The following is a 27,008-nucleotide window of genomic DNA, read 5'->3' as shown; positions in this document are numbered from 1 at the left end:
ATTCTAAATCAAATCAAGAACAAGACAGATTATAAATCTTCCTTTGCCATGTACAAAAAAACATAGAAACCTTTGTTGCCTCCCACGCCTAGTGGCGTTCACAACAGTTTTGTCTCTTCAAGCGCACAGCAAATTTTATGTAGGATTTTTTATTGACATCTTTATTTTATTTTCTCCTTCATTTACCTCTCTGTTTTATCTTCCTCTTCATTAACATTACTAGATGTGCGCTAATCGATGACTTCTTCTATGTGACATTAATCTGTGAAAGCTTAGATTGGTTTGGTTCAATAAAGACAAAGCGAATCAAATCGAACAAAATTGATTTGTTTGAATAAAAAAATTATCTAAAATCGAACCAACTCATGGTCACCCTAAACCCTAGTCAGTAAACATTGAAATTTTGTGAATTCTCTATTTCTCTTCCTACCTCTGTGAGTGTAGTGTGGAGTGTAAAGAAAATTCTTCCGCTGCGTGTGTTTAGAGTGTGTGTGGTTTTAATTTTAGTCCCAAAGTTATCAATGCATAAATTCAATATAATATTTTATGTAATAGAAAACTAAAAGTATACTTTGACCAATGAAAATCTTCCCGGTGAGTCATACTTATTAAGATTTTACATATTTGATAACCATTGTATTTGACAAATGAATTAAACAAGCCATACTTTGTAATTTTGATGTTTTTTTTCTTTCAAGAATGAGCCTCGTGTTATAATTTTCCTCTCACATTTCACAACCTTCACCAATGTTTTGTACCCAAAACAATTTAGAGTGTTGGCAATAATATTTCTATTTATGGTGTCTACCAACATTCCATCATTATCATACAACACCCACAGTAACCACTGCAATTGTGTTGGTATGGATGAAAACAATGAATTACCAAGGGGACTTTTAAATTTGGCACGGAAAAGTTCAAACCCGGTATTGATATTTAGTATATTAAAGATCAGCATTTATAGTATATCTTTCAGAAAAGAAAAAAAAACAACTAAGCAACCCTAATAGCAAAATACACATATTTAACAATTAAATATTCAGTTGCTTATAAAAAAGAGAATGATTAACAAGAAAAAGCCCCACTCGCTATCAGATGTTTGCTAAGATTTAAGATTTAAGTTGTTTTTTGATAAATAAGTGGAGCCTGATGAAACCATTCACAGGCAATTAAAAAAAACGCTCTATTCAAGTGCATAGTCTCCACTTGCACAACACTACAATGCTCCCAAGTCACCAACTAAAGAAGTCTAATTGCGTTATTTGAAAAGATCAAGATTCAAGACTACATCAAAACTAAATCAAAATAAGAAGGAAAAATGCAATGAGCTTTTTTTCGTCAATGCATTTACCTTCATGTTTTCTTCTCCTTGAAGCGTTTTGGGAGAAATTTGTCCAATACGAATTAAGATAGGAGCACACACCTTGATTTAGAAAGAAAAAAACTGCAGGATATTCTATTAACAACATAACATGATACAAATGCACACAAAGTGTATAATGTCAAGCAAAGCAACAACAGCAACATTATAAGACTGATAATTTTGGATCAAGTAAGAAGCTAATGAATGAATTGAGAAATGTAAAGCGCCCTGTCCCCACCATAATCTCAAGCAGAGAAAATCCAAAGAAGAATGAATGACCGATCAATAAAAGAACATTTCACTAGTACAGCTTCTCAAATGACATATAGCTTAAAAAATGAACAAAAAAGAAAAGTAGAAAACCTTTTTTTGTATCCCGCAAAAGAAGCAGCAGCTAAACATAGAGGCAGTATTCCCTCGTGAACAACACTTGTCTTCTCTAACAGTAGAAGAAGGGTTTAAAGGGGTGTAATGTAACGTAACGTAGTGGGAGTCTTCAAATTCAAAGCTCAAAGTCTTCATCCTTGAGCGCCATTTCCGCAGCCTCCTCTTCCTCCTCATCAAGCACAAAGTACTCATTCTTCTCCAATGGTCTAAACATATAGAACATGACAACATAAAACGCAAGACTCGCGGTCTCCTCGGCAGCATTGCTCACCCATTGGTACTTATAAGCCGCAATGGTCCTCAAAGCAAACACCACTATTCTGGTGAAATACAAGTATCCAATGACAACAATGTAGAATTGTCTAAACAGAGTCAACTTGGCCAAATTCCTCGAAGCCTTCCCATCAGTTTTCGAAGTTTCCCTCAACGACCTTATGGACCACACAATAGGGAAAATAATGGCACAGCAGCAGATAATATCCACAAGCAAGAAAACCTGATTCCAAGTAACCCAGTCTTTGATGAAAGGACCTGTTTCCCCGATCACAACGGAAGCCAAATTGGCGAGAACCTGAAGCGGGATGACAATCATCAACACCTTCTTCTCCCTGTCCTGCAAAAACGGTTTGAGAAAAGACCATCCTGTCCCTATCAAAACGATGACAGTAAAGAGCAAAACGACGCGGATAAACTGGAAGATGTAGAAGAGAACATCCCATCCGTGAGGGAGGCCGGTGGCCTTGACGTAATGCTTATCCTCAGCGGCGCAGATTAGATTCAAAGCCTTCATGAGAAGAAGGAGAGACATTAAGAGGTGAATGCGGTGAACGGAGAGTTTGTTGGTGTAGCAGATGTAGAGCCAGAAGGAGAAGAAGGAGAGGTAGGTTAAAAAGAAGAGAAAGTAGAGGGAAGGGAGGAGGGTTTGGCCGGCGGAGAGGTAGTCGCGTGAACCGTCAGCGTCGAGATTGTAGGCTTCGGTGTGGACGGACATGGTGACGGAGGTTTCGGGGGCGCAGTTGGCGAAGAAGAGGGAGTATTCGTTGGGGGAGGTGACGGGGTAGGAGCGGTTGAAGGAGGCAACGGGGGGAGGGGAGAGGTCGCGGAAGGTGAAGAGGAGGAGGATGTAGTGGGAGTCCAGGACGCAGAACGAAGGGTTCTGCTGGATCTCCATCAGGACCTGGAGGAGGGATTCTTCGTTCAGGAGGAAGAAACCCAGGCGCGAGGATTCTGGTTGCACTGCGGAGGAGAGCACGCCGACGGAGACCGAGGAGACGGCGATGGACACGTGGCCCTTGTGGGTGAACCCGAATTTCTCGAACAGGATCATGGGGCGGGTGTCGGAGTTTATCTTCAGGGACTTTATCTCCGCCGCGGAGGGGGAGAGGAGGAAGAGGAGGAGGAGGAGGAGGAGGAGAAGGGACAATGCTGGTCGCATTTTGGCCATGGCCATTGTTGTGGGAAGGGGGAAACTGAACGGTTTTCTTCGGAATGTAGAGAATGTAAGGGGTTCCTATTCCGATCTTAACATGTTATCATTCATTATCGTAGATCTGAATCTGGTTCTGAAGCCGTTGGTGAGTGAGTGAGGACGAAGACGTGCCACCTACACGGGACTAACATTTTTTGTTGGGCCTACAACTCCTATTGGGTTTTTAGCCCAACGTTCTCATTTTGCTCTTTTGCCCAATATATATTATACTATAAACTTTTTTTTCTTCTTAATTCTCTGAGCAATTGTAAGAGATCCGGACTTTTTGATCATAAAATAATTAAAATATAATAAAAAATTATTCATTTTTTTTTTAAAAGGATCAACTTCAAATAATATCTAAACAATTTAACTTTTAAGTATTAATTACTTATATTGAATCACTTACTTATTATAACTTAAACTTTTGAAAAATATACATTTACGCCCTCTTATATAATATATTAACAACCCATCTTAATTGTTTTTTTTATTTTTAAAAAAACAACATCATATCATTTCACTAAAAATAATAGATTCAATGCAACGGGAAGCATATTGAAAATATTGAGGACTAGCATACACTTGACACGCCCTAACTAACTAAATCATGTGCAACTATATTTGTTCGTTAACGTATCAAACCGAGGGAAGAGTTGTAAATGAAAGTAAGGTTATCTTTTCATTTCTGCTGTAAAAAACCATATTCACTTCTTGCTTTGGGGTTGGATAACAGTCCATCATGCAAGTTTTTTAAGGATTAATGTAAAGGTTATAAAAATAGGGAATGCTTTTGTAATTTCATAAAATTTCAGAAGTAGTTTGTATAATTTACCCTTGATATTCTCATAATCTCAATCAACCTCAATTTATATAATTCATTTTACATACTTTTTTAATTTATAATTTTATTTCTTTGATCATATTAAAAGTACATTGTAATGCAAAAAAATGTTCTACTATATTTCTAATTCTAATAGTTTAATGGAAAAGATAAATATACACGCACAATGCTAATTGCTATTAGATACATAGTGAAAAAAATAGAAGTATTATAAAATTTTTATATGAGTTGCGGGGACCCGCAATCGCCCTCAATTTTTTTGAGCTCTCATATTTCTCAATTTGTAAGTCTCGCCTCCTCCTTCTTCTTCTTCTTTTTCTTCTTTCGGGGACTAGTTTTGTTATTTTCAAACATTGAATTTTGTAACTTAAAATATGAGTTGCGCTAGTTTTATCACCTTTGTGATCATTCAGTTTGTTAAATTTGTCTTTTTTCTTTTACTTTTTCTAGTGATGTTTAACTCACTACTCTGAGATTTATTATTGTTGTTGTTATTTGGGTCTGTTTACATTAATGTAATAGTTGGATAAGAAAAAAATGATCTACATGAATTCATTTGCTATTATTATGGGTAGATGAACATGTTTGGTATATTGATGAGTTTTACGTAGGCTTGGGGCCGGCTATGAAACCATAGGCAAAGTTTATGGCTAGACGGACATAACTTAATGAAAATTAAACTAAAGCAAAAAATTGCAGCAAGAATAGAAGACAGTTGTATTATTATGGTATTGGTTTCAAAATCACTAGCAACACCTTACTGCTCTACTGTTCCTTCCTTTCAGATCTGATGTTTTGGGGCAGTTTATGCCTTTAGTTGGAAAAGATTGGTCACAGTCTGGAGTGGCAAGGCTTTTCTCAGCTATTAAAGTATGACATTTCTTTTATATTCACATTTAAGTTGATGCTAATTAAGATGGAGTAGGATTGTTAGTGTCAACATTTAAGAGGTAATTGACAACAGATCTTCCAAAGGTCTTTCTTTTAGAGGCATCTTGTGTAGTGGACATGTAATCAATTTCCTGCTTTGTTGTTGCTGCCATTAGAGAATGTTTATGTAACTTCCTCCTCACATCAACAGTCTTCTGTTTTCACATGATTCTGCGGATTTGAATTTATGATGAGTTTTTTTAGTTTTTACTGTAGAGAAAAGGAAAAGAAAATTCAGTTCCCACTTCCCAAGTAACTTCTATTTACTTAATCAGTGTTTTATTTTAAGGATGAGATGAACTGTAGACTAAAAATGCTTGTTGCATCTGGAGTGGTTTTTGCGAACACCTGGGGAGATTTTACGCAAATCTATATGCACACGTAAACAGGTTTGCTAAGAACTGAAGCAAGTTCCTATGAGCTTGGACTTGAGCTTGCTCAGCAAGTGAGCCTGAAGCCTGGTCAAATCTAGTTTGCTTTATGAGTAATTTACAGTTAATACAAAGGCAAGTGAGATAGGCCTCTTTCAATGACTCTATAAAAACTAGCGTACTCCATTGTCCAGAGGCTCTTCGCTATGCGAAGGTATGAGGGAGGGATATTGTACGCAGCCTTACCCTTGCATATGCAAAGAGGCTGTTTCCAGATTCGAACCCATGACCAACAAGTCACCAAGGCACAACTTTACCGCTGCACCAGGGCTCGCCCTCTTCAATGACTCTATAACATTTACATTTTTTTAACTATTTCATTTTGTGGTTTGTACACCTAATCAACATTATTGTTTTTTGCTTCAGTACTAGTTTTCTGCTTACCTTCTCTTCCTTTGGGAATATAGTATAGATGCAAATACATGGTTATGCGTAGAACTTTTCTATATGTATAACGTAAACAGAAACATAATGTGCTTAATGTTATCATGGTTGCCTATTATTTCATTGAATTTTATCTTAAGAGGATCAGTGTCTTATACTACTATATTCTAATTTTATGTCAGGAAAATGGATACCAGCTACTGTTTTTGAGTGCCCGTGCTATTGTCCAGGCTTATCTAACCAGGAACTTTTTGCTTAACCTGAAACAGGTTTTGAAACAACCAGCTTTCTGTAATCAATAACAACCTATTTTATATAGTAGGATTATTCTTTTTCTAAAGTAGCTGCAGCCAGGAACCTATATATGAAATTTTATTTTTGAAAAGTTTAACATAAAGCTAAGTTTGTAGGGCTGTGGATTATCAACTTTAATTTTCCTTGATGTTCTTCTAGTCTTGTGAAGTTGCATGGGTTATTACATCACTTCCTTCTGTTAACTGTTTCCTTGCCTTTTAGAGGCTCGGTTAAGTGTTTTGATAAGATTTTGGAAGAATCACATCACAACAGCTAGCCATTATAGTTGGAGAGCCCAACACCTTATAAAAATCTCACACCAAAATTCCATACTTACAATGGGAACTCATGACTCCTATACAACTTAGACATGATGAAATGTTCTAATACCCATTGATAAGAACTATGGCACTGGGAGTACCACACCATAAAAGTTAGTTCTTTTAGCTGGAGAGTCCAAGGCTTTATAAACCTCACACCAAAATCCTAGACTTTCAATGTTGGACTAAAGTCCCATACCTTGTAATTGAATCCTAAGGTCATCATTTCATTAACTCTTTAATTTCTATTTCATGTCCTTGCATATTGACAGCTTAATTATCATTGTAAAAAATACTGCTTTAGGTGATACTAAAAGTTCATATATTTGCAGGATGACAAGACCTTACCGAATGGTCCTGTAGTTATTTCACCTGATGGATTATTTCCCTCTCTTTACCGAGAAGGTAAGACACTTCTAGTGTAAGAGTAATTAAGGTTGTGTGGGTGTTGCAATTTTAGTTTATGTTGCCAATTGTCAGCCATGGATGATGATAATGGCTTCTCTTTCTGCCGATGTATATGTGCTATGTTTGATGATCCTGTTTCTATCTCTATATTGTTGTCAATATCACCAAAGCGAGCTAGATAATAAACAGTATGGTGGATAAAACATGGAATCTAGTGTGATTATGGGACAAGTAAATTAGTATATAAATTCATGGATTTCAGCAAAATTAAGTGTTTTGTGAGTTCTGACTACTATTATAGACTTTGTGATATTTAGTCGTTTCATCATTAAGTGTTTTGACTGACTTAAGTGGCTGCCTATATATTGGGCTTCGGCTTATGCAATGATTTTGAATTATGATATCATTCAAAATTTTAACATACTTTCTTTGGTTATCACCTGCAAAAAATATATTTACAACTCACGTTGTAGTTTTTATTTTGTCATGGCGTTGAGTTACCTATAATCCTGATCTGTGCTGATAGATGCTTCTAAGCTTAAAAAAAACAAATATTACGATCAAGTATCACTAGCGTTTATGATGGCCCGTCGTATTTTGTTTAATATACATATCTGACTTGTTATATTATGTTTGGACCCTTAACTGATGGAAGTAATAAGAAGGGCACCTCATGAGTTCAAGATTCCTTGTCTAGAGGTAATTTCCAAAACACATGCAACTTAGAAGTGCCAACAAGAGTCATTTATCATACTGGCTTCACACATGTTCTGATAATAATGTTTTGCAGGATATCAAAAGACTTTTCCCTTCTGATTATAATCCGTTCTATGCGGGGTTTTGCAATAGAGACACGGATGAACTTAGTTACAGGAAGATAGGAATCCCGAAGGCCAAGATATTTATTATTAATCCTAAGGTGTGCATCCTGGATTGATATTTTTTACAACAGTATAGTATTTTCTTTAGTTCTCACAGGGTACTAACAGAATGCCCTGTAAACTAACAGGGTGAGGTAGCAATAAGTCATCGTATTGATGCAAAATCTTACACATCATTGCACACACTCGTCAAGGATATGTTCCCTCCTACTTCTTTGGTTGAACAGGTGATAAAGAATCTCCAAAACGTGTAGATTTACTACTTGTGGACTTTACAACTAACTAGATATTTGATTTGCAATTTACAATTATGACAGGTGGACTTCAACTCATGGAATTATTGGAGAATGCCTTTTTCAGACGTTGATTAGTTCAATGCTTAGTTCCTTTTTTTGACAAGGATCCGTTGGTATGGGACCAACCAATATGTGTTAATCGATATACTATATGCCCTTTCTACTTGGCACAAAACTGTGACATGATTGGAAAGTGTCCTACTACACGGGAATTCGATGATGGCATGCGAGTGTTCTCTCGTAGAACGTTATTCATTCAATGTGCTGATCACACGCCTTTGCTTTCCTTCTTTTATATTAATGATTACCCATTAATGAACAACATTGTATAACATTTGGGTTACATGTATTATACTAATTTTTAACTAACCAAATAGTGGAAGTTTGTCCATCCCTACATTTGTACAATATACTACATTGTCAAAAAATAGAAGTTAACCCAAATCATTGATTACTTTCTTTTCAGACTGCCTTTTTATAAATACCATTTTGGTGCCTGGACTGCTAAATTGAATGATAAATAAAGTACGAATGATGCATGAAAATATCTCTTAACATTTTATTGGACAAAAATCATAAAATTTAAATTAGAAATTGTAAAATACAAAGAAATTTGGCAGAAATTCAGAGCTGGTAATATAATTCAGTTTTCGTAGGTTATCTGTTTATACTATCTAGCATTTTCCTCTTGGTGGTTGGCGCATAACTAAATCATTGTTAATTTATGGAAATATGATTACAAGTTTCATACCAGTGATTTCGAAATCAATGAAATGTTCAGCCAATTTTAGATATGTTCAAACCATTGCATTTGGAAATGCACTAGGCCTTCTTATGATGAGTCCAGCCAATTTTTGCTAATTGAAATTTCCTGGATAACCCTTCTTTCTCTAATAATTTAGTCGATGAAATAAAATAAAATAAAAATCTATTTTCATTAATAGTTGAAAATGTTGACACGATTGATTCGATAACAAATGTATGGCTGTATTTTCAGCAACAAACGTAGTATCTAAATTCACTTCTATTCGTTGCACCTGGCCGCACGAGTGAAATATCTCGTACATGGTACGGTGAAGTACTGTAATCCCAATAGTATCATTCATTCTCAAGGATCCAATGGATGTTATACAGGACTATATCGGGATAATGCATATAAATTTAAATCATGTTTTTGAAACATTTTAAACTGAATTTCAAACATGCATAATACTAGTATAACGAATTCCAGCACATAGTACTACAATTCCTCCCATTCTTTTGGCTTTCTTCTTTCAACAGAAAATGCTGGTTGACACTTTAGTTGAATACGGGTACAGTCATTCCTGTTAATGGACCCATAAATCTATTACAAGTCACAAACTCACAATTATCAATTGAACTTAGAGGGACAATGCTTAGAAGTGAACACGTGATTGTTAATTTGATCAAAGAGCATCTTGTGAAGTGGCATCGACTTTTTTTGTCGAGTACTCTAGAGACGATCAAAGAAAATCAGAGTGTATTGTGCACAGGCTTTTCTTACTAGTTTGCTTTTCCTATTCTTTTTAGTTGCACTTGGTATTTTAGTCTATATTAAGTATGTTTTTCTTAAATATATTTAATTTTGGTTAAAAGGGAATGTTTAGTTTAGTAATTCATACTTAAATAGCATAATCCAAAAAATGATTTGGAAAGATTAATGTTGTTTAAATAATTTACTTTGATAAAAAAATCATTTTTAGATGTATAATTATCAAAATTCAAAACAGGTTTAACAAGAGAACGAGAAGACAATATTTTAAAGTTTTTCTTTTGATTTGCATGGTCATTAATGATAAATTTAACTCTCCTAGAATTCGAAATTATGTCAATTGTGTTCACTTTTTGGCTTAAAGTAAGTTTTTTTTTTGGATAGATGCTTAAATTTAAGTTTATGAAGTATTTTAGTTTAAATCAAACCTTTACTCTCTTAATACACTATCTTTGTTTGGATGATTTAAATCCAAAAATGTCAATATAGTTTTAATAATCTTCTGCTATAAAGAAACAGCTACAGATAATTATTATTTGTCCCAAAACCTCAGTTTAAAGAAAAATTATGACCAACTAAGGATATAAGAGAAATTTTCCAAATAATATTGTGTGCGTTTGATTTTTTTATTTTTTTTTTGAAAGGGAAGTGTGTGTTTGAATTAGAGTTTGTAGACTTGATTTTGATAAATTTAATTTTGTAAAATTAATTTAGTTAAAAATAGAGTTGAGTGAATTGAATATTTATGCTTGAAAAAATTATTTGGAAGGTGATTTTGATATATTGAATTTTATTTGGTTACGTTCTGTTAGTAAAAATTGTTCTTAAACGCATAATTACCGAGTATGATTTTCATTATTCAATATTATTAAAATATAGTGCAATAAGTTTGAAATGTATATGACATAATACACACAAATGAGTTTTTTTTTTTTACAGCCACACAAATGAGATTTTATTCAACATAAAAGTAACAAATGTTAGTATTCGGTTAAGGAATTGTTATAGCCAGGCCAAGTTAGAACCCAAACTTAATTTATTTTACCTTAAAAATACGAAACATGTTTTTGTATCTCTCCGAACTTGATTTTGGTTGTTGCTAACGTGCCTTTATCTTTCCTAACGCTACTCAACTTGGATAGTAGGAGGAGGACAAAACAATTGCTTTCGAGCTTTGTTTGTTGCCCTATTCTTTTCTTTATAATTATAATCTCGAAACCAGCGCTAACCCCATCTTGGCTTTGGAGAGCGAGGGATCATATACCTAACTGCATCAGCTTCTAATGCCCTATAACCTGGCATTTCATGGGGTCATACCTGTAGTTAGAATTTCCAAAGACACACAAGAAAACAAAATGCTAAAGAAGACAACAGTTACAATATTTGACTCGGTCAAATGCATTGCCATTTTCACGACCATGACATGCATATTTCCCATAACACGTTTTTACTTTATTTTTAATTTTATTTTACTTCTAGAGAGTCTAGGAAAAAATTACGTTTTTGTTTCTACATTTTTTATAAAATAAAATACAATAAAAGAGAAAGATAAATAGAAAATGAGAAAAAAGTGATAAAAAGAGAGTAGTGGATAGTGTTCACAATAATTAATGGGTAAAAACAAAAAATAAAAATAATTAATGGGTGTAAAATAATTGTGGCAAAATGTGGAGACCAAATGAAATTATTCTCATTATATATTCTTATAGATATAAAGGAAAATGAGCCTTCACACGGATACATTATTATATATAGACGGAGAATTAAACATCAAATGATAGTTATTTAGAGATAGATAATTAATGTTTTAGTTTGTGCAATATATAAAATAATTATTTATTTTATATAATTAAAATTTATAATAAATAAATATTTTTGAATACATAAATTATATTATTATTAAATTTCATAATAAATAAATATTTTAAACTTGTAGATTATATTTTAAATTTATGAATAATAATTTACATTAAGATAAGGTTATTTATAACTATTAATATTAAAAAAACTATTCAAATTCAATTTTGAAATAAAGATAAAAAAATAGATCGAAAGAGATAAAAAGTTAAAAAAAAATTTAAAAAATAATTTTATTTTTATAAATTTTTTTCTAAAAACACTCTTGTACTCATTTAACATGACTATTCTGATTTATATATAAAGATGACATTTGATGCATGTTACGATAACGGAAAAATTAATAGAAAAAATAATAAATATTAAGAGTTGTTTATATATAAAAATATCTATATATCTCCTTAATTTGTATAAAAATTGATCCGTTGTAATGTAGACACACAAAAGGGAAAATGGAAAACTAGACAAAACAACCTTCCACCACGAGAGATGCTGCGTTTGGGTTTCTAATGGTTAGACACGCCATTACGAATGAGCTCCTGACTTGAGACATGCAGGTCTTCATCATAGAAAGAAAACTTATATATGCCTTTTCCAAGATGTGGCAGAGAAGCATGTCGGTGTACCAACAAGAAACCCGCGTCATTTACCGTGCCAATTATATTTAACTTTCAATTTTATAACGTTAGTATTGTTTTACATGCATCACACTACTACTATATATGGCTTACTACTATTGCATGGCATTTACGTTAGTGATTAGTCAAAGACGTACGCGTGGATAAGGATGCGTAGATAGAGGAAATAGATTCATCTTATTGAGACCTTCCCAAGTAGATGATGTATCATTCACCTGCTTCAGTACTAGGCTTCGATCTAGTATATGTGAATCATTCTTACTATCATTTTCATGGTACGAACATGAATGGTGAGTGTGTTACTTCCATTGAAACTCAATAAAAAAACAAGATTAGTGTCAACATCGTCCTGAGTTGGAGACTCTCAACCTGTGTGTACTTAATACATATCAAATTCAAATGGAAGAAGACAATAAAATAAGGGTAGTATGTAATATGTATGAATGAAACACATGCATGATTGTGTCAATTATGTCATCCACTGATTACGGACGATTCTTGTCGGGATCGAATCTCATATGCAGTTTGAGTTTAACTTAATTTGCACAAAATATAGCTCAAAACTTGAACAATTATTATTAATTAATTCTAGAAGTTAATTGTTTAGAGCATCTTTGATGCTTGTTTAAATCTATTACTTATCAATTATCATAATTTTTTACCTCTTACAATTTCACATAATTTAAATATTTTACATAAAATTTCACTTGAATGTTAAAATTACTTACATGAGTGATTAATTTAATTTTATGAGTTTCACAATATTTAAAAAATATTATATTTATGATATAAATTTATAAGTAATTATTGTTTATATAAGTAACACACCTTTATCATCTACTCCAATAAAAAAGATTAAATAATATTACTCAAAGTTAAACAACTAATATAAATATTTTGTTTGAAAATACTTTAACAAATATTATACTTGTTGCTTTAATTTGTGGTGTATAGATTCCTCACCAACAATTAAGACTGTCCAATGTGAAAGAAAATGGGGATACATATATCTTAGAAAGTCTTGTATACGAACAATTCTAACACATTATCTTTAGGCACATCTGAAGAAAATTTTACACATCATTAAAAACTAAAAAAGTATTAAAAAAAATCTCTCTCCATTTATTTCCTTTTTCAGCACTCTCATTTATACGGTTATACCCTGTGGCCTTCGTCTCTCTTTCTTCCTCTGTTGATCGACTTGAAAAAACACCAACATAAACCACACTGCTATTCGTTCCCAAAACAGCCATTTCAAACTAATTTGAAATAACTCCCAGTTAACCTAAAAAAAACATAAGTGTCATTTTTGTTCCACATTGACAATTAATAGGCTCCTATCATTTTTAGACGCAGGTGCAATGAACCCAACATGACAGAATACTTATTGTAGCAAAACAAAAAAAAAAGGCAAAAACTCACAAAAAAACTTATCTCATTGGCTCTGCTTTTAAAAAAATAGAATGGTATATTAAATTTATAGTACAGGCAAGACATCCGAAAGGTTCCCTTAAAAACCAGTTCATAAGGGAGTGGTCTATCCAGCTATATAAACACTTATCATGTTTATGAATTACCAAATGTGGGATTATTCTTAACATGATACTGCATCAAAATAGAATGAAAAATATGATGAGGACGTGAATGAAACAACAAAATATTTTGGATTGTCATGGTGGGTTGTGTGGCGACGGTGTCAATGAAAGCTTGTTTGGTGGCAATGGAGGAAGAAAGAGATGAGGCCACATGCAAGAGTGTAAGTGAGAGGGCCGAAAAAGGAGGGAATGAATGGAGGGAGAATTTCTTTTTTATTTTGTTATTGGATATATCTAAAAATTATGTGTTTAGAATTGTATTTATATCATTTTATTTTGTGATGACATTGTCGATGTGGATGGCGCATTGTTCAACTTGGGGATTAGGTTTGAGACGATGTTGTTTGTGGGCATTCTTTGATTGTTGCCCTTTAAATCTCTCTTGTTGTACATGTCGGGGATTTTGACTATATTTTAGTTCTATATATGGTGGTTTAGGACCTAGATTGTGCTTTGGTATGAAATTTGTTTGTATGTATGGGTGGTATAGTTTGTTTTTAGGAAGATGGTCAGGGGCGAATACACAGCCTCCCCCAAAACTTCTTTAAACTATTTATATAATAATTTTTTTAAAAATATCATTGATAACATATATAATAACAGTTAATAATAATATACTACTTCTAGTAAAAATAAAATTGAATAATATATACTAATTAACCATACTTTACACATAATTCTCATTGCGAGAATTTTTTTGCCCTTTTCCGACATCTAGTTTTGTTGAGAAATCAAATGCACACTTAAAAAAATAATAGAATTCATTTTAATATAATTAATTTTAGGCTATTAAATATTATTGAAATATATACTGATACTAATATCAATTATCAATTTTAGGTTACCATGACAAGAAATTGATTTTAACATTAAAATAATCAGGACAATAAATGCGATGAAAAGTAAGGAATAAAAATTTGAGACTATATACAATGACAACTATTATGATGTGAGGGAACATTCCCTCATTAACCCGCATAATTTTTGTTGTGGGAATATGTTTTTGTCTACTTGACTTTTTCCAACCCCCTTTTTTTTTTAAGAAAAAAAATACACTTGAAAATAATAGAATTGCCTTTAATATAATTAATTCCAGGCTATTAAATACTATTAAAATATATATTGGAGTTATTATTAATAAATAAAAAAATTACGTCAACGTGGCGAGAAATTTTACGTCAATGCGGTGAGAAATTAATTTTAATATTAAAATAAATGAGACAATAAATGCATATATATAAATAAAGGAATGGAAATTCAAGTAGCCAATAACTACTACTACTAAAAAAATAACATTTAACAGTAATTTTATTTTAAAGATATTTCTTTTATATGTTTACAAGAATATAAGATGTAAATGTAATTTAAGAGAGTGAGAGAGTAAGAAGTGCGAAACTTATCCATATAACTTGAAAGAACGGTTAAAATTGTAACTAATTAAAACACTATTGACCATTGATATATGATTTATGACCAATATTTATCCCCCTCATATTCCCATTGTACTATATGCCTACATAGTTTAAATGGTAAAGGAGGCTCAGTGTTAGTTAGTTATGAGATTATAACTTTTGGGCATGTTTTGTTCTTAGTTGGGAGACCTCCAAAGTACATATTTCCATTTTGTGCATTCTAATGGAGAGATCACCACAACAACATGAAATGGCCAAAAAAAAGGTTTCCTTGGTTGATGTGGATAAAAACTACATTGACACCCCATCACAGAACAAGGAATTTGAGTTCCAAACCAAGAAAGTGTCCTTGAGAACAAGATACCCAGCTGATGAACTCTTTTTCAAAGGAAAACTCCTTCCTCTTAACCTTCTTCCTCGCGTTCAAATGGTTGAAAAGCTCATTGAGAATGCCGATGCCACCACACCTCTCCAAGCTTGGACCATCTCTCCCTCAGAATCACGCAAGGTTAGTTAATTCTTATGAATCGATCATCACTTCCTTTTGAGTATCAATATGATTGGTCCTTTAGTGATCATTGCCATGTTCCAATGAAACAGACCAAGCGATTCAGGCTGGCTCAAAGGCTTAAAGCTTCAAAAACTTACGTAAAAACTTTGTTCAACAAATATGGTTGCTATGATAATAGTTGTGCCAATGATGCCGCAACAAGCCATAAGAAGAACGTGAAGGATGATGCTAGGAAAAACAAAAACCCATTTGAGTTTTTTGGCCACAACAAGCATCAAAGGCAAAGATCTTGTGTGGTTAAGAACAATGATGATATGCTTGAAGATGGCTTCATTAATAGCAATAAAAGGTCATGCGAGTTGCAATTGTTAAATAAGAGTACCAGGGCAGAGCAAGAAAATTCAATTAATAGTGCCATCTCTAATTGTAAGAAGTCACAACAACAGGGTAGTTCAAACAAGGTTTGTTCACAATCTCTAGTTTGTGGAAATAAAGAAATAACTGGGTTGATTCACTAAAGGGGGAGTGAGAGAGTTGAGAAGAGCTTGGTTAAAAAGAATAAGTTTCTCATTTGAAATGTAATTGTATGATCCCAGCGTTTCGTGAAAATGTATGTACTATTATGGTTGTTTATGTTTTTGTCTTTTTTCCTACCTCTTTTCTATTCGGGAGAACAAACATACACTTAAAAACAAAGAATTGTTTTCGGTGGAATTAATTACAAGCTATTAAATATTGTTAAAATTTATACTAAAATTAATATCTATTATAAATTTTACATCATTGTGCCGAGAAATTTATTTTGATATTAAAATAAATAGGACAATAAATGCACAAAAATTTAGGAATAAAAACAAAAATGAGAATGCAATAATTGCTAGCAAAAAAAATAGTATATATATATATATATATATATATATATATATATATATATATATATATATATATATATATATATATATATATTTAACAGTTACATTTTTTAGGGAATCATAATTGCATTTTAAACATATAACTTTTAGATGTTTAAAAGACTATAAGATGTAAATGTAATTGAAGACAGTGAGAGTGCAAGAAGAATGGATATTAAACCCTATAATTTAAATGAACGGCTAAATTAGAATTAATTAAAACAACATGGACCATTTATGTATAATTGTTCATCTTTAATAAAGCCTCCGTCATCGCTTTATACACAACACCTATTTTCTACTAAATCAAACATTGAAATCACGAGAAAATGAATGTTGTATTGTACCAAGCGGTGGTACTAGCTTCATTGGGGATGGATTAATATAATCTAAGAGGGGGTTTATAGTAAAAGAAATGTGAAACAAAAAAGACAACAAGAAAAGCTAACTTAGAGGAAGGAATTGGATTCCTATTTATATCACTAATTTAAATTATGCAAGGAATATTTCCCTACAACTTTTTTGAAACTAAGATTAGTAAGAGAACAACCCCTTGCTTATTTGAAAATTCTCGTTGTGGGAACGTTGTGGAAATATGTTTTTGTCCTTTTCCAACATTTATTTTTGTTGAGAAGACAAATACACGCTTAAAAATATTATTAAGATATCGATATGTAATAAAATTAATATAAATTATAACAAATGAAACAATAAATTTTACGTCAACGCAGCCAAAAAAAACTTACTATTAAAACAAATGAAACAATAAATACAAAAAAATAATTAGGAATACAAAATCCAGAAGGCAATAATTGCTAGTCAATAAAATCAATATTATAGTAATTGCATTTTGAAAATACTTCTTCTGAATGTTTACAAGACTATAAAATGTAAATTTAATTTAAGAGATTGGGAGTTCAAGAAAAACGAATCTTGATATCTTGACCATATAATTTAAATGAACAGTTAATAGTAAAAATAATTAAAATAATATGGACATTTTATTTATCAATATATTTAGTGAAGGAATTACAACAAAGTGGCGCCATCACTAATTTGCAACCTAAATTTAGTGAAGGTATATTTCCTTACAACTCATGAAACTAAGATTAGTAAGAGATCATTCCCGTCCTTAATTTGCACAATTCTCGTTATGGGAATATGTTTTTGCCTTTTTCAAACTTTTTATTTTTTTTAGAAAACAAATACATGCTGAAAAATATATACCAAAATTAATGAATGTAACTCCGAATGAATACACACTTAAATTAGAGGGATTGAGAGGCTATGTAACTGTGATAGTATAAAATTGAATACAAGTTAGGACAGGTTAGGTAAGATATTTTAATTAATTTTTTTAATTTTTTTTAAGTTGATGTGCTTGTTTGATAAATAATTTTTTTATATTAATTTTACAGTAATTTTTAGTGTTTTTTAAAATTCTATTTAGAATATTATTTTTAAAATGTTGACTTCTAACTTTATATATATATTTTTTATTTTTATTCTTGATATATATTTTTCTTTTTTATCCTTTTAAAATAAATTATAATATTATTATTTTTTTATTTTATATTTTTTTGATTATTTTAACTACTAATTTTATTGAACATTTTTAATTTAATAAGATAGTTTTTCAATTCTAAGCTTCGAACAATTAATTTTATCAAACATAAACTTAAATGAATTAATTATTATTTCGATACCAACAAGATACATATATTTTTTTAAGTAATTTATCACTTAACAATTTTATAATTTAGTGAACTTAACTTGAAATAATTAGGGGAAGAGTGATATATTAAAAAAGTTTTCCATAAAACCCGTCAGTAAGTAAAAATATGCTAAAATATCTCATATTAATTTGTAGATATAATCAATGACTTGTGTAAATTACAATATAAAGCGTGAATAATTGAAATGTTAACTCCAAGGATCATTACAATATAAATTATAAATTATATGTCAATACTTTAAAAACTTAATTTTATTATTAAAATAAACGGAACAATAAATACACTAAAAAAATGAGGAATACAAAATTCAAAAGGCAATAATTATTAACTGCTAGTCAAATAAAATCAATATTTATAGTAACTGCATTTTGGAAACACTTCTTTTAGATGTTTACATTTTACAAGACTATAAAATGTAAATGTAATTTAAGAGAGTGAGAGTTCAAGAAAAAAGAATCTTGATTCTTGACCATATAATTTACATGAACAGTTAAAATTGAAAATAATTAAAACATTATTAATATTTTTATGTATGAATATATTTAGTGAAGGAATATTTCCTTACATCTCTCTCGAAACTAAGATTAGTAAGAGGACATCCTCTCCTTATTAAAAAATAAGAAGAAAAAAAACAAAGGACATCCTCTTCCTTATTTGCATAATTCTCGTTATGGAATATGTTTTTGCCCTTTTCAAACTTTTATTTTTGTTGAGAAAACAAATACACGCTTAAAATATTATTAAGATATCGATATGTAATAAAGTTAATATAAATTATAAATTTTATATCAGTGCCGCAAAAATTATTATTAAAATAAACAGAACAATAAATACACAATAAAATGAGAAATAAAAAATCCAAAAGTCTATAACTATTAGTACACAAAATCAACATTTATAGTAACTGCATTTTGAAAACATTTTTTTTTTATGTTTATAAGACTATAAAATGTAATTTAAGAAATTGAGAGTGCAAGAAAAACGAATCTTGACCATATAATTTAAATGAACAGTTAAAATTAAAAGTAGTTAAAGTAATTTTTTCATTTATGTAAGATTATAATTATGTTCGATAAAATTAGATGAAAAATTAGTTTAAAATTAAAAAATTAGTTTATTAAATTGTAATTGTTCACTAAAACTAGTTATTGTTAAAGTATGTGACAATTGTAAAATAATAGAAAAATAATAAAATCATAATTTATTTTAAAAAGACAATCAGAAAATTTGATTAATATATTAAGGATAAAATATGTTTGACAAATTTTAAATCGGATAACTAGTTTCTAACATTTCTTTACTAGTTAAAAAGTTTATTTGACTATTCGATAAATAAGTTTTTTTAAATAACTTATATCACTTTTTTAGTAGCTTTTAGATTTTTTTTAAAATATTAGGCCGGATATGTTTGGTAAAACTATTTGAAAAGTTAGTTAAAAGTTAAAAAAATTGTTACTAGATGAAAGCTTCTAAGTTAGCTTAGTAAATCATAAGTATTTGATAAAATTACATGTTGAAATAAATAGAAAAATATAAAATAACATATTTAAAAAGGACAATAAAGAAATTGAATAAATGTTTTAATGATAAAAAGGAAATAAAATATAAAAAATTAGAAACTAATATTTTAAAAAGTGTTACTTCAAGTATTATTTCAAAAAACGCTAAAAACTATTTAAAAAAGTTATTTATCATACAATCAAATAAGCTAAGCTAGTTAAAAAAAGTTAAAAGTTAGTTTAAATGACCTAATGCATATAGACTTAAAGAATTTTTTTTAAAAACATTAGTTTTTGTTTGTGAGGTGCGTATGGCATCAATTGTTCCACGAGGAAGACCCAAATGGGTGGGTCAAGTCACAGTTGATTTGTGACGCTTGAATTGTTAAACTCTTAAGTAAAAAGAGATATGTCCTAACTATTAGTTATAGATTTTGATTTGGTGGTAAGCACTTCATCCAGTATTAGAGCCAAGCTCAAGTTTGATTCCTAGCGGTAGTTATAGCTTTTGGCCTAGTAGTAAATGCTGTATCCAACCGCTTCTATCTTTTTTATATTTTAATTTTTTATTTTTAAAATATTTATTCAAATTTTTTATTATCTATTTTAAATATATTATTTTATATTTTTCAACTACTTCAACAATTGATTTTATTGAACACTTGTAACCTAATAAACTAATTTTAAAGTTTCTTTATCACCTTTCAGCTTTTATTTATCCATTTTTAACTTTCAACTAGTTTTATTAAACAGTAATATTTTAAAAAATGATAGAAGCTACTAAAAAATTTATTTATCAAATTATTAAACAATTTTTTCAACAAATAAAAGTATTAAAAACTAATTGAAATGTTTTAGGAAACATGAGTTGTGTTACTCATATATTTTTACATTATATGCACGTGTAATTCAAATGATGAAAAAGGATTACGGTTACGGGAGAGGTTATAACTTAGAGCATGTTTAGTTCCTAGCTGAGAGACCTCCAAAATACATTCAAAAAGTAAGTGGTCATTTGCCAACTTTTAAAAAATAAGTAACCAAAGTAAAATCTAAAATAAAGATAAGAGAATAGCCAAGTAATTTAGCCTAAAGTTAAGTCAAACTTAATTTTAGAAACTTTAGGCCATACATATACTTACAACTCACAAGTTTGCTTTTTTATTTTATAAATAAATAAATTTTTTAAAAAATCTTATATATAACAAACTTTGGTCTCATCTTCCCTCTTCACTAAAAAGAATACCCTGCCTTGCCTCTTTCCTTTTAGAAGGCTCAATTTCCCATAGGCATCTCCGTTCTGTGACACACACAAACAGAGGAATCAATAACCACAGCAGAGAAAGAGCCACATGAAATGGCCACAAAAAAGGTCTCATCGGTTCATGTAGATGAAGACTACATTGACATTGAACCAATATTTTCTTCCCCCAACATCTTCTCTTCTTATTCCCTCGACATTCCACAACAGAACAACAACAACAACAGAGAATTCGAGTTCCAAAACAAGGAAGAGTCCATAACTTCCCCAGCTGATGAACTCTTTTACAAAGGAAAACTCCTTCCTCTTCACCTCCCTCCTCGCTTAGAAATGGTGGAAAAGCTTCTTGAAAACGCTGGTTCCACCTTTGGCTTTTCAAGATCACAGTCATCATTGGAAGACAGTAGATTTAGGATGTTGCAGTCAACACCTCTTGAGTCCTGCAACATCTCTCCCTCGGAATCACGCAGGGTTTGTTCCTGCGAATCACTTCCATCTGAGTATCAATTTGAATGGTGCTCTAAGATAGAAGGGTTGGTTAGTGATCTTCATCATCATCATCACCAACAACAACATGTTCCTAAGAAACAGACCAAGCAGAAGCAGTTCTGGCTGGCTCAGGGGCTCAAGGCTTCAAAAAGTTACTTGAAATCCTTGTTCAGCAAATCTGGTTGCTCTGATAAGAGCTGTGCCAGTGATGCTGCAACGAGCAAAGTGGGGGAAAGTTCGATAGAAGTGAAGAAACCAAAATGCCAGAATGATGCTACGAAAAGCAAAAACAAAAACAAAAACAAAAGCCCATTTAAGTTGTTTTGTGACAACAAGCACAGGAGGCAGAGATCCTGCGCGGTGAAGAACAGTGACATGCTCGAAGATGGTTTCCTTAACAGCAGCAGCAGAAGGTCTTTCTCTGGGGTGATTCAGCGACATTATGCTTCCAAGGCTTCATCTTTGTCCACCTCTTCATCTGGGTCATCTTCTTCGTCTTCGTCTTTTTCACTCAGTTCAGCTGGGTCCTATGAGTTGCAATTGTTCAATAGGAGTATCAGTGCGGAGCTGGAGAATTCTATTGAGAGTGCCATTGCTCATTGTAAAAAGTCCCAGCAAAAGGGTGGTTTAAACAAGGTTTGTTCACAATCTGCCGTTTGTGGGAAAAAGGGAATAATGGAGAAGACCCTGGTTAGAAAGGATGAGTTTCTCATTTGAAATGCAATTGTATGTTAAGTGAGTTTGATGATGCTAGAGTTAATAGCTTGGTTTTGCAGCATTAACTTGTTAGAATTGATACTCTTGCTCTTGATTCTCTCTCCCACCCTCTCTCTCTGTCAATTCTTGTACATGTTGCATACTGAATAAAAATTGAACCTTTTTAGCAGTAACCATTGTTATGATTAGTCCAGGGGAATGCAATTCACTCAAGCGAAAGTGACTTTTGTTTTTTTTATAAATAATGCATACTAATGATAAGTCGTCATGGGATTTTTCTCTATGACAAAGCGCTATGATAGGATACTGTCTTGTTGTCTTTTTAAATTTGAAATTGGTCGACACCAATTAACCATCCTGTGCCACCCCACGAATTTTTTAGATTTGACTGTTTAACAATTAACACTAAAGCACAGCTCCCACTTTCAAATCTCACTTAATTGTAGTTTTTTTGTCCCTAATATCCTATGCTGTGACATAACATATTAACATTAAGCCATTAACCCCTTTGAAATAGTAAGGCTGCCCCTCCAAAAATGTATATATGATAAGTTAACTGCACTCTAATGCAGATAATTTTCCACACAATTTTTCTAAGTTTGGTTCACTGTAAAAAAGTAAATTTTTTACCTACTGCCAAGTCTATGTTCTGAATCTTGACTCTTTTCCCCAGAACTAGATTCTCAATGATTGCTTCTGGCTTTCCCAGCAATTATTCTTTCAGAGTCTAACAGAGATAACAGATAGGTGTGGTAGTGTATAAAAATGATGAGTGCCATATTTTTATCTCCTTTTTTTTTTTCTTTCTAAAAACTGTGGAGTGTGGAGGGAGAACTTCACATGTCTCGGGGTTAAAGGGACATGAGCAAACCTCATATCCAAGGGAATGCTTTTCGAAGGAATTGAGTCACACTCTCGAGTCTTAAGTCTTGCGGACATAGCACCCTTTTACTATGCAAATATTTTAATCCCTTTTCCCCTTTTTCTTACTTTGTTTAAATTGTGAAAAGAAGGAAGGCAAAAGTTGAAGGTCATTTTAGAATAACCTAACAGTGGCCCAAAAAAGGTTATTAACAGCCATTCACCTTTTTGGAGGAGGAAAAACCCTAAAAAGTGGCAAAGAGTAGTCTCATCTGTGAGATGTGAAAATCATGGTACATTTGGTGCCTGAAACCTTTTCTTCGCCGACTTATCCTTTTTAAAAATAAAATCATCATTACTAACAACGAATCCCCAGCCAAGCAGCATAGCCATAGTTGACTGCAGAATACAGCTAAATTGTTGCAATTGTATAACCTTTATGCAATTACCAAAGTGTAATAGTAAGTAACTGACAAATTGTTATCACAAGATATGTGTCTACCTTCAATTTTAGAACCAAAAGAAAAGAAAAAGAATTCGGAATTTCATTCTGTAAAGGGTAAAGCCCCCACCACACACATCACAACTTGTTGCCATTGCGGGGCAAGGCATGTACTCTGCAGATGACACATTTTAAAAAATTAATAAAAAAAACAACGTAGTGTACAATTATTCTGCAGACAATTAAACCTTTACGCGTGCACTTCTTCCGTTCTTCGTTTCCTTTTGGTTTTGACTAAGCATTAAACTAAGCAAGCATGAAACTGAATCACATGCGGAGAATTCGAAGTTGCTTGCACCTATACGTGAATGTTGCAATGTAGTGCACCGATTAGACAAACACAAGGAACAAAACACATAGAACAACCAATTATTTTGATATTTTCCCTCCACCAATGAGTTGATTGTTCATAGTCCTAGTGGTCAATGGATAAAGTTAAGTATTTATCTCTGTCACTAGTCGCTACCTATGTGCAAGTTGATGTATTTTTTTTTTAAAAGATACTTAATATTTAAAGAATCTTCGAGAAAAGCTAAATCTGTTTAAAGCTCTAACATGCTAAACGATTTGAATTAATATCTCTGACTACAATATAAAGCCACTCACTATTCTAGTTTGGATTCCAGGCAAGAAGAAGTCCTAACGTAGAACTATCCCAAAACCAAAAGGCAAATGCTTACTAAATTAAATGTAGAGCACATTAAATATTGTAAAGCATCTATGTTCAACTAAATTCATGTGTACTTCAGTAGAAAAATGCAAATGAATAAAGTATGTTTGGATTACGAGAGTTCCAAACATGTTTTTGTAGAATGAACTCTAGTATATCTTTTGATCTCAAAAACATGTTTTTGTAGAATGAACTCTAGTATATCTTTTGATCTCAACTTACTTCTGAGTGGGTTCTTATTGTACCCCAAACATGCACTAATTTTGTGTCAATAAGACAAATGCTAATCAGTGGTTAAGAAAGTTTAATTTTTTTTTTATTAAGATGCATATTTCTATAATTTTTAAATGCGTTCTGGTATAAATTTCCTCACCAGTACACTAGTTAGCTAAACCATTTAGGTAAAACCTCTTAAATTTTTATTGTGTCAAATGTCTAATTAATATGATATGCTTATATAGGATCAAAATATGAATTATGCCACTCAACTAATCATAAGGAAGCATGCAACCTGTAGATAGAGGTTTTGCAACTTGATTGATTAGTACGAGAGACATTTACATATTCTGAAAACTGATTTGTTGTTTTCTTTTCATCTTGTACAGTTGAATATTCCACGGGTCCCGGCAGTTTAAGAAGAAGAAGAAGAAGAAAGCACCAACCGAACAGATCTTCGTGCGTGAGTGTCATGGACATCGATATCATCCAAGAGTTTGCAACTTGCAAATAGTCACGTCAAATTCTCAAGCCATTAGTGTCCCTCTCTTATTATGAAAAATATTGCTTCCCATAAACCAAATCCCGCGTTGAGAATTTCGAACAAAGAAATGAACGTTTCCTTGCTCTGGTGGTTATTATGTTCCTCGCACACGACAATAGGAATGCATTGTTATATTGATCCTGTTGCGTCCAACTAGCTAGCAAGTATACCAATGTAAGCCTTCATTTAGTGGCATGGCCGTAATTTGAACAGGGAACTATTGATAGAAGACAGGAAACCCTATATTAGGTGATTCCCTGAAAATATTTTCCTCCATACCAACGTTCTTATGAGTGAAAAATTTGTATGCATAACAAAAAACCATTCTTAAATAGCCTCAGATATTCAATTAAATTCGTCTGTACTTCGGTACGTAGAAATGCAAATGAATAATTGTGTTCGATGTTGATGGTAAAAACCCTCAAATCTGTGTTATGTCTAATAAATATTGCTACGGATTGGGCTTGAGCCTCACTCCAAATCCTTGTTGAGCCCAAATGCCTCTAGGAAAGTTCACCAAAGTCAAATTCCAATGCTGAAGTGTAAATCATTATTTTCATCTATGAATGTGTAAACTAATGATTATTTAATTTTTGAAGGAATAAAAATTCTAAATTTAATCCCTAAAGGTGTGACAATTAAGTATATAGTTAAGTTTTTGCAAAATTATTTTATTATTAAGTTGTAATATTCAAAAATAATTTAATATTAAGTTATAAAATTTTAAAATTAATTTGTCATTCAATTGTATGTTGGGATGTAATTATTATACTTTTTAAAAATGTAGTAAATCATGGAGCAATGTTACAATCATGGAGCCTACATGATATGAAGAAGCTTAAATTGACCAAAAAAAATGGTTAAATGCTATGGAAAAAGAATAACTCAAGATTTTGAAAAAGTCAAACATGAGAGTTGATGGACACCATGAAACTGGTTTTGTATGTGAAGGAGAAGCTGAAGTGGAATATGGAGGTAGCAGCCCTACACAAGAAAGATAATGATAATAATATAAACAAAATAAGAAGAAGAAAGATTTGGAACTTAAAATTCAAATTAGGTGTCAACACATATTAAGAGAAAAATAAGTGTTAAAAATGTGTCTAAACATTTGTACATGTAGCTTGAAAAAGGATGATAATCTCGTTCTTATCATCTAAACTTAAAAGATATTATCAATTTGTTTTTAAGATTAAGATGCTATTAGTATTTGATTTTCTGTTACACTTTATATACAGAACCCGATAACAAAAATTTATAATAAGTTCCTCTATATATTCTGATCTCTTAAAATTATTTTTTCCGGAAAAAGAAAAACAACAAATATAATAGTCATACAACAGATGCATTCATACAAAGGAAGCATGCAACCTTAATTTTTTTTTAAAACATTATTAAAGATATTTGTTAACTTAACTGTTCTGAGAATTGATTTGTTGTTTTTTTTTCATCTTGTACATTTGTATTCCAAGGGTCCCGCTCCCGGCAGCTTAAGAAGAAGAAGAAAGCACCAACCGAACAGATTCATGGGTATCATCGAAGAGTTGCAACTTGCGTTAGTCACATCATTTGTCAAGCCATTTGCTAGTGTTGATTGGTGTCCCTCCTTAGAATTAATATATTGCTTCCCCTAAACAAATCCCGACTCAAGAGAATTTTGAACTAACAAATATAAACCTTCTCATGCTCTAGTTATGTTCCTCGTACACGACAATAGCAATGCATTATTAGCACTTCATTTGCATTTATCGATCATGTCATATCCAACTAGCTAGCAAATGGCACTGTAAGCTCTCATTTAGGATCGTTTGAACAGGAACATATTGATGGAAGACAGAAAACATTGCATTAGGAGTCAAAATGTGTATGCATAACACGACAAGTATAGTTCAACAATAATACTAAAAAAAGAGTATTATAAGCACACGTATAAGTAAATATTGATCTTATCCCTTTGACCCTTTCAAAAGAAAAATATGAAGGTGGCACTGTTGGGTGCAGTGACAAAGTGGAACACGTGAGTAATGTCAGCGGATATATTCAAGGCTTCAAATAAATCACTTTCTTCTG

General features: G+C 31.7%; 4 protein-coding genes across 8 annotated transcripts; 3 read left to right on the top strand and 1 right to left on the bottom strand.

The window, feature by feature from the left end:
- Positions 1-1,428: 1,428 nt before the first annotated feature.
- LOC100811083 (protein CANDIDATE G-PROTEIN COUPLED RECEPTOR 7) lies at positions 1,429-3,403 on the bottom strand. Its single transcript, XM_003521307.4, has one exon. The coding sequence runs from the start codon at positions 3,198-3,200 to the stop codon at positions 1,866-1,868; it is 1,335 nt and encodes a 444-aa protein (XP_003521355.1). The 5' UTR covers positions 3,201-3,403; the 3' UTR covers positions 1,429-1,865.
- An 882-nt stretch (positions 3,404-4,285) lies between these two features.
- Positions 4,286-8,176, top strand: LOC102662325 (phosphatidate phosphatase PAH1). 5 transcript variants are annotated; one of them, XM_006576931.3, is made up of 8 exons: positions 4,286-4,345; positions 4,848-4,932; positions 5,990-6,076; positions 6,754-6,826; positions 7,485-7,528; positions 7,620-7,748; positions 7,839-7,937; positions 8,028-8,176. In XM_006576931.3, exons 2-8 carry the CDS (start codon positions 4,870-4,872, stop codon positions 8,079-8,081), a joined length of 549 nt encoding a protein of 182 aa, XP_006576994.1. In that variant the 5' UTR covers positions 4,286-4,345; positions 4,848-4,869; the 3' UTR covers positions 8,082-8,176. The 5 variants fall into 5 exon arrangements, with proteins under 5 accessions (XP_006576994.1, XP_014629340.1, XP_040870046.1 ...); XM_014773854.3 differs by having other exon boundaries at positions 4,296-4,345; positions 4,848-6,076; XM_041014111.1 differs by lacking the exon at positions 4,286-4,345 and having other exon boundaries at positions 4,353-4,932; positions 5,282-6,076.
- Positions 8,177-15,271: 7,095 nt separating this feature from the next.
- On the top strand, positions 15,272-16,050 carry LOC102662203 (probable membrane-associated kinase regulator 3). Its single transcript, XM_006576928.4, has 2 exons — positions 15,272-15,529; positions 15,622-16,050. Exons 1-2 carry the CDS (start codon positions 15,272-15,274, stop codon positions 16,048-16,050), a joined length of 687 nt encoding a protein of 228 aa, XP_006576991.2.
- A 4,855-nt stretch (positions 16,051-20,905) lies between these two features.
- On the top strand, positions 20,906-22,347 carry LOC100802894 (probable membrane-associated kinase regulator 4). The gene has a single exon (XM_006576927.3). The coding sequence runs from the start codon at positions 21,036-21,038 to the stop codon at positions 22,143-22,145; it is 1,110 nt and encodes a 369-aa protein (XP_006576990.1). The 5' UTR covers positions 20,906-21,035; the 3' UTR covers positions 22,146-22,347.
- Positions 22,348-27,008: the final 4,661 nt, after the last annotated feature.

Source organism: Glycine max, chromosome 3 (assembly GCF_000004515.6).
Source record: "Glycine max cultivar Williams 82 chromosome 3, Glycine_max_v4.0, whole genome shotgun sequence".
Lineage (NCBI taxonomy): Eukaryota > Viridiplantae > Streptophyta > Magnoliopsida > Fabales > Fabaceae > Glycine > Glycine max.
Note: the sequence above shows the minus strand (reverse complement) of the source record. Positions and strands in the feature narration are given on the sequence as shown.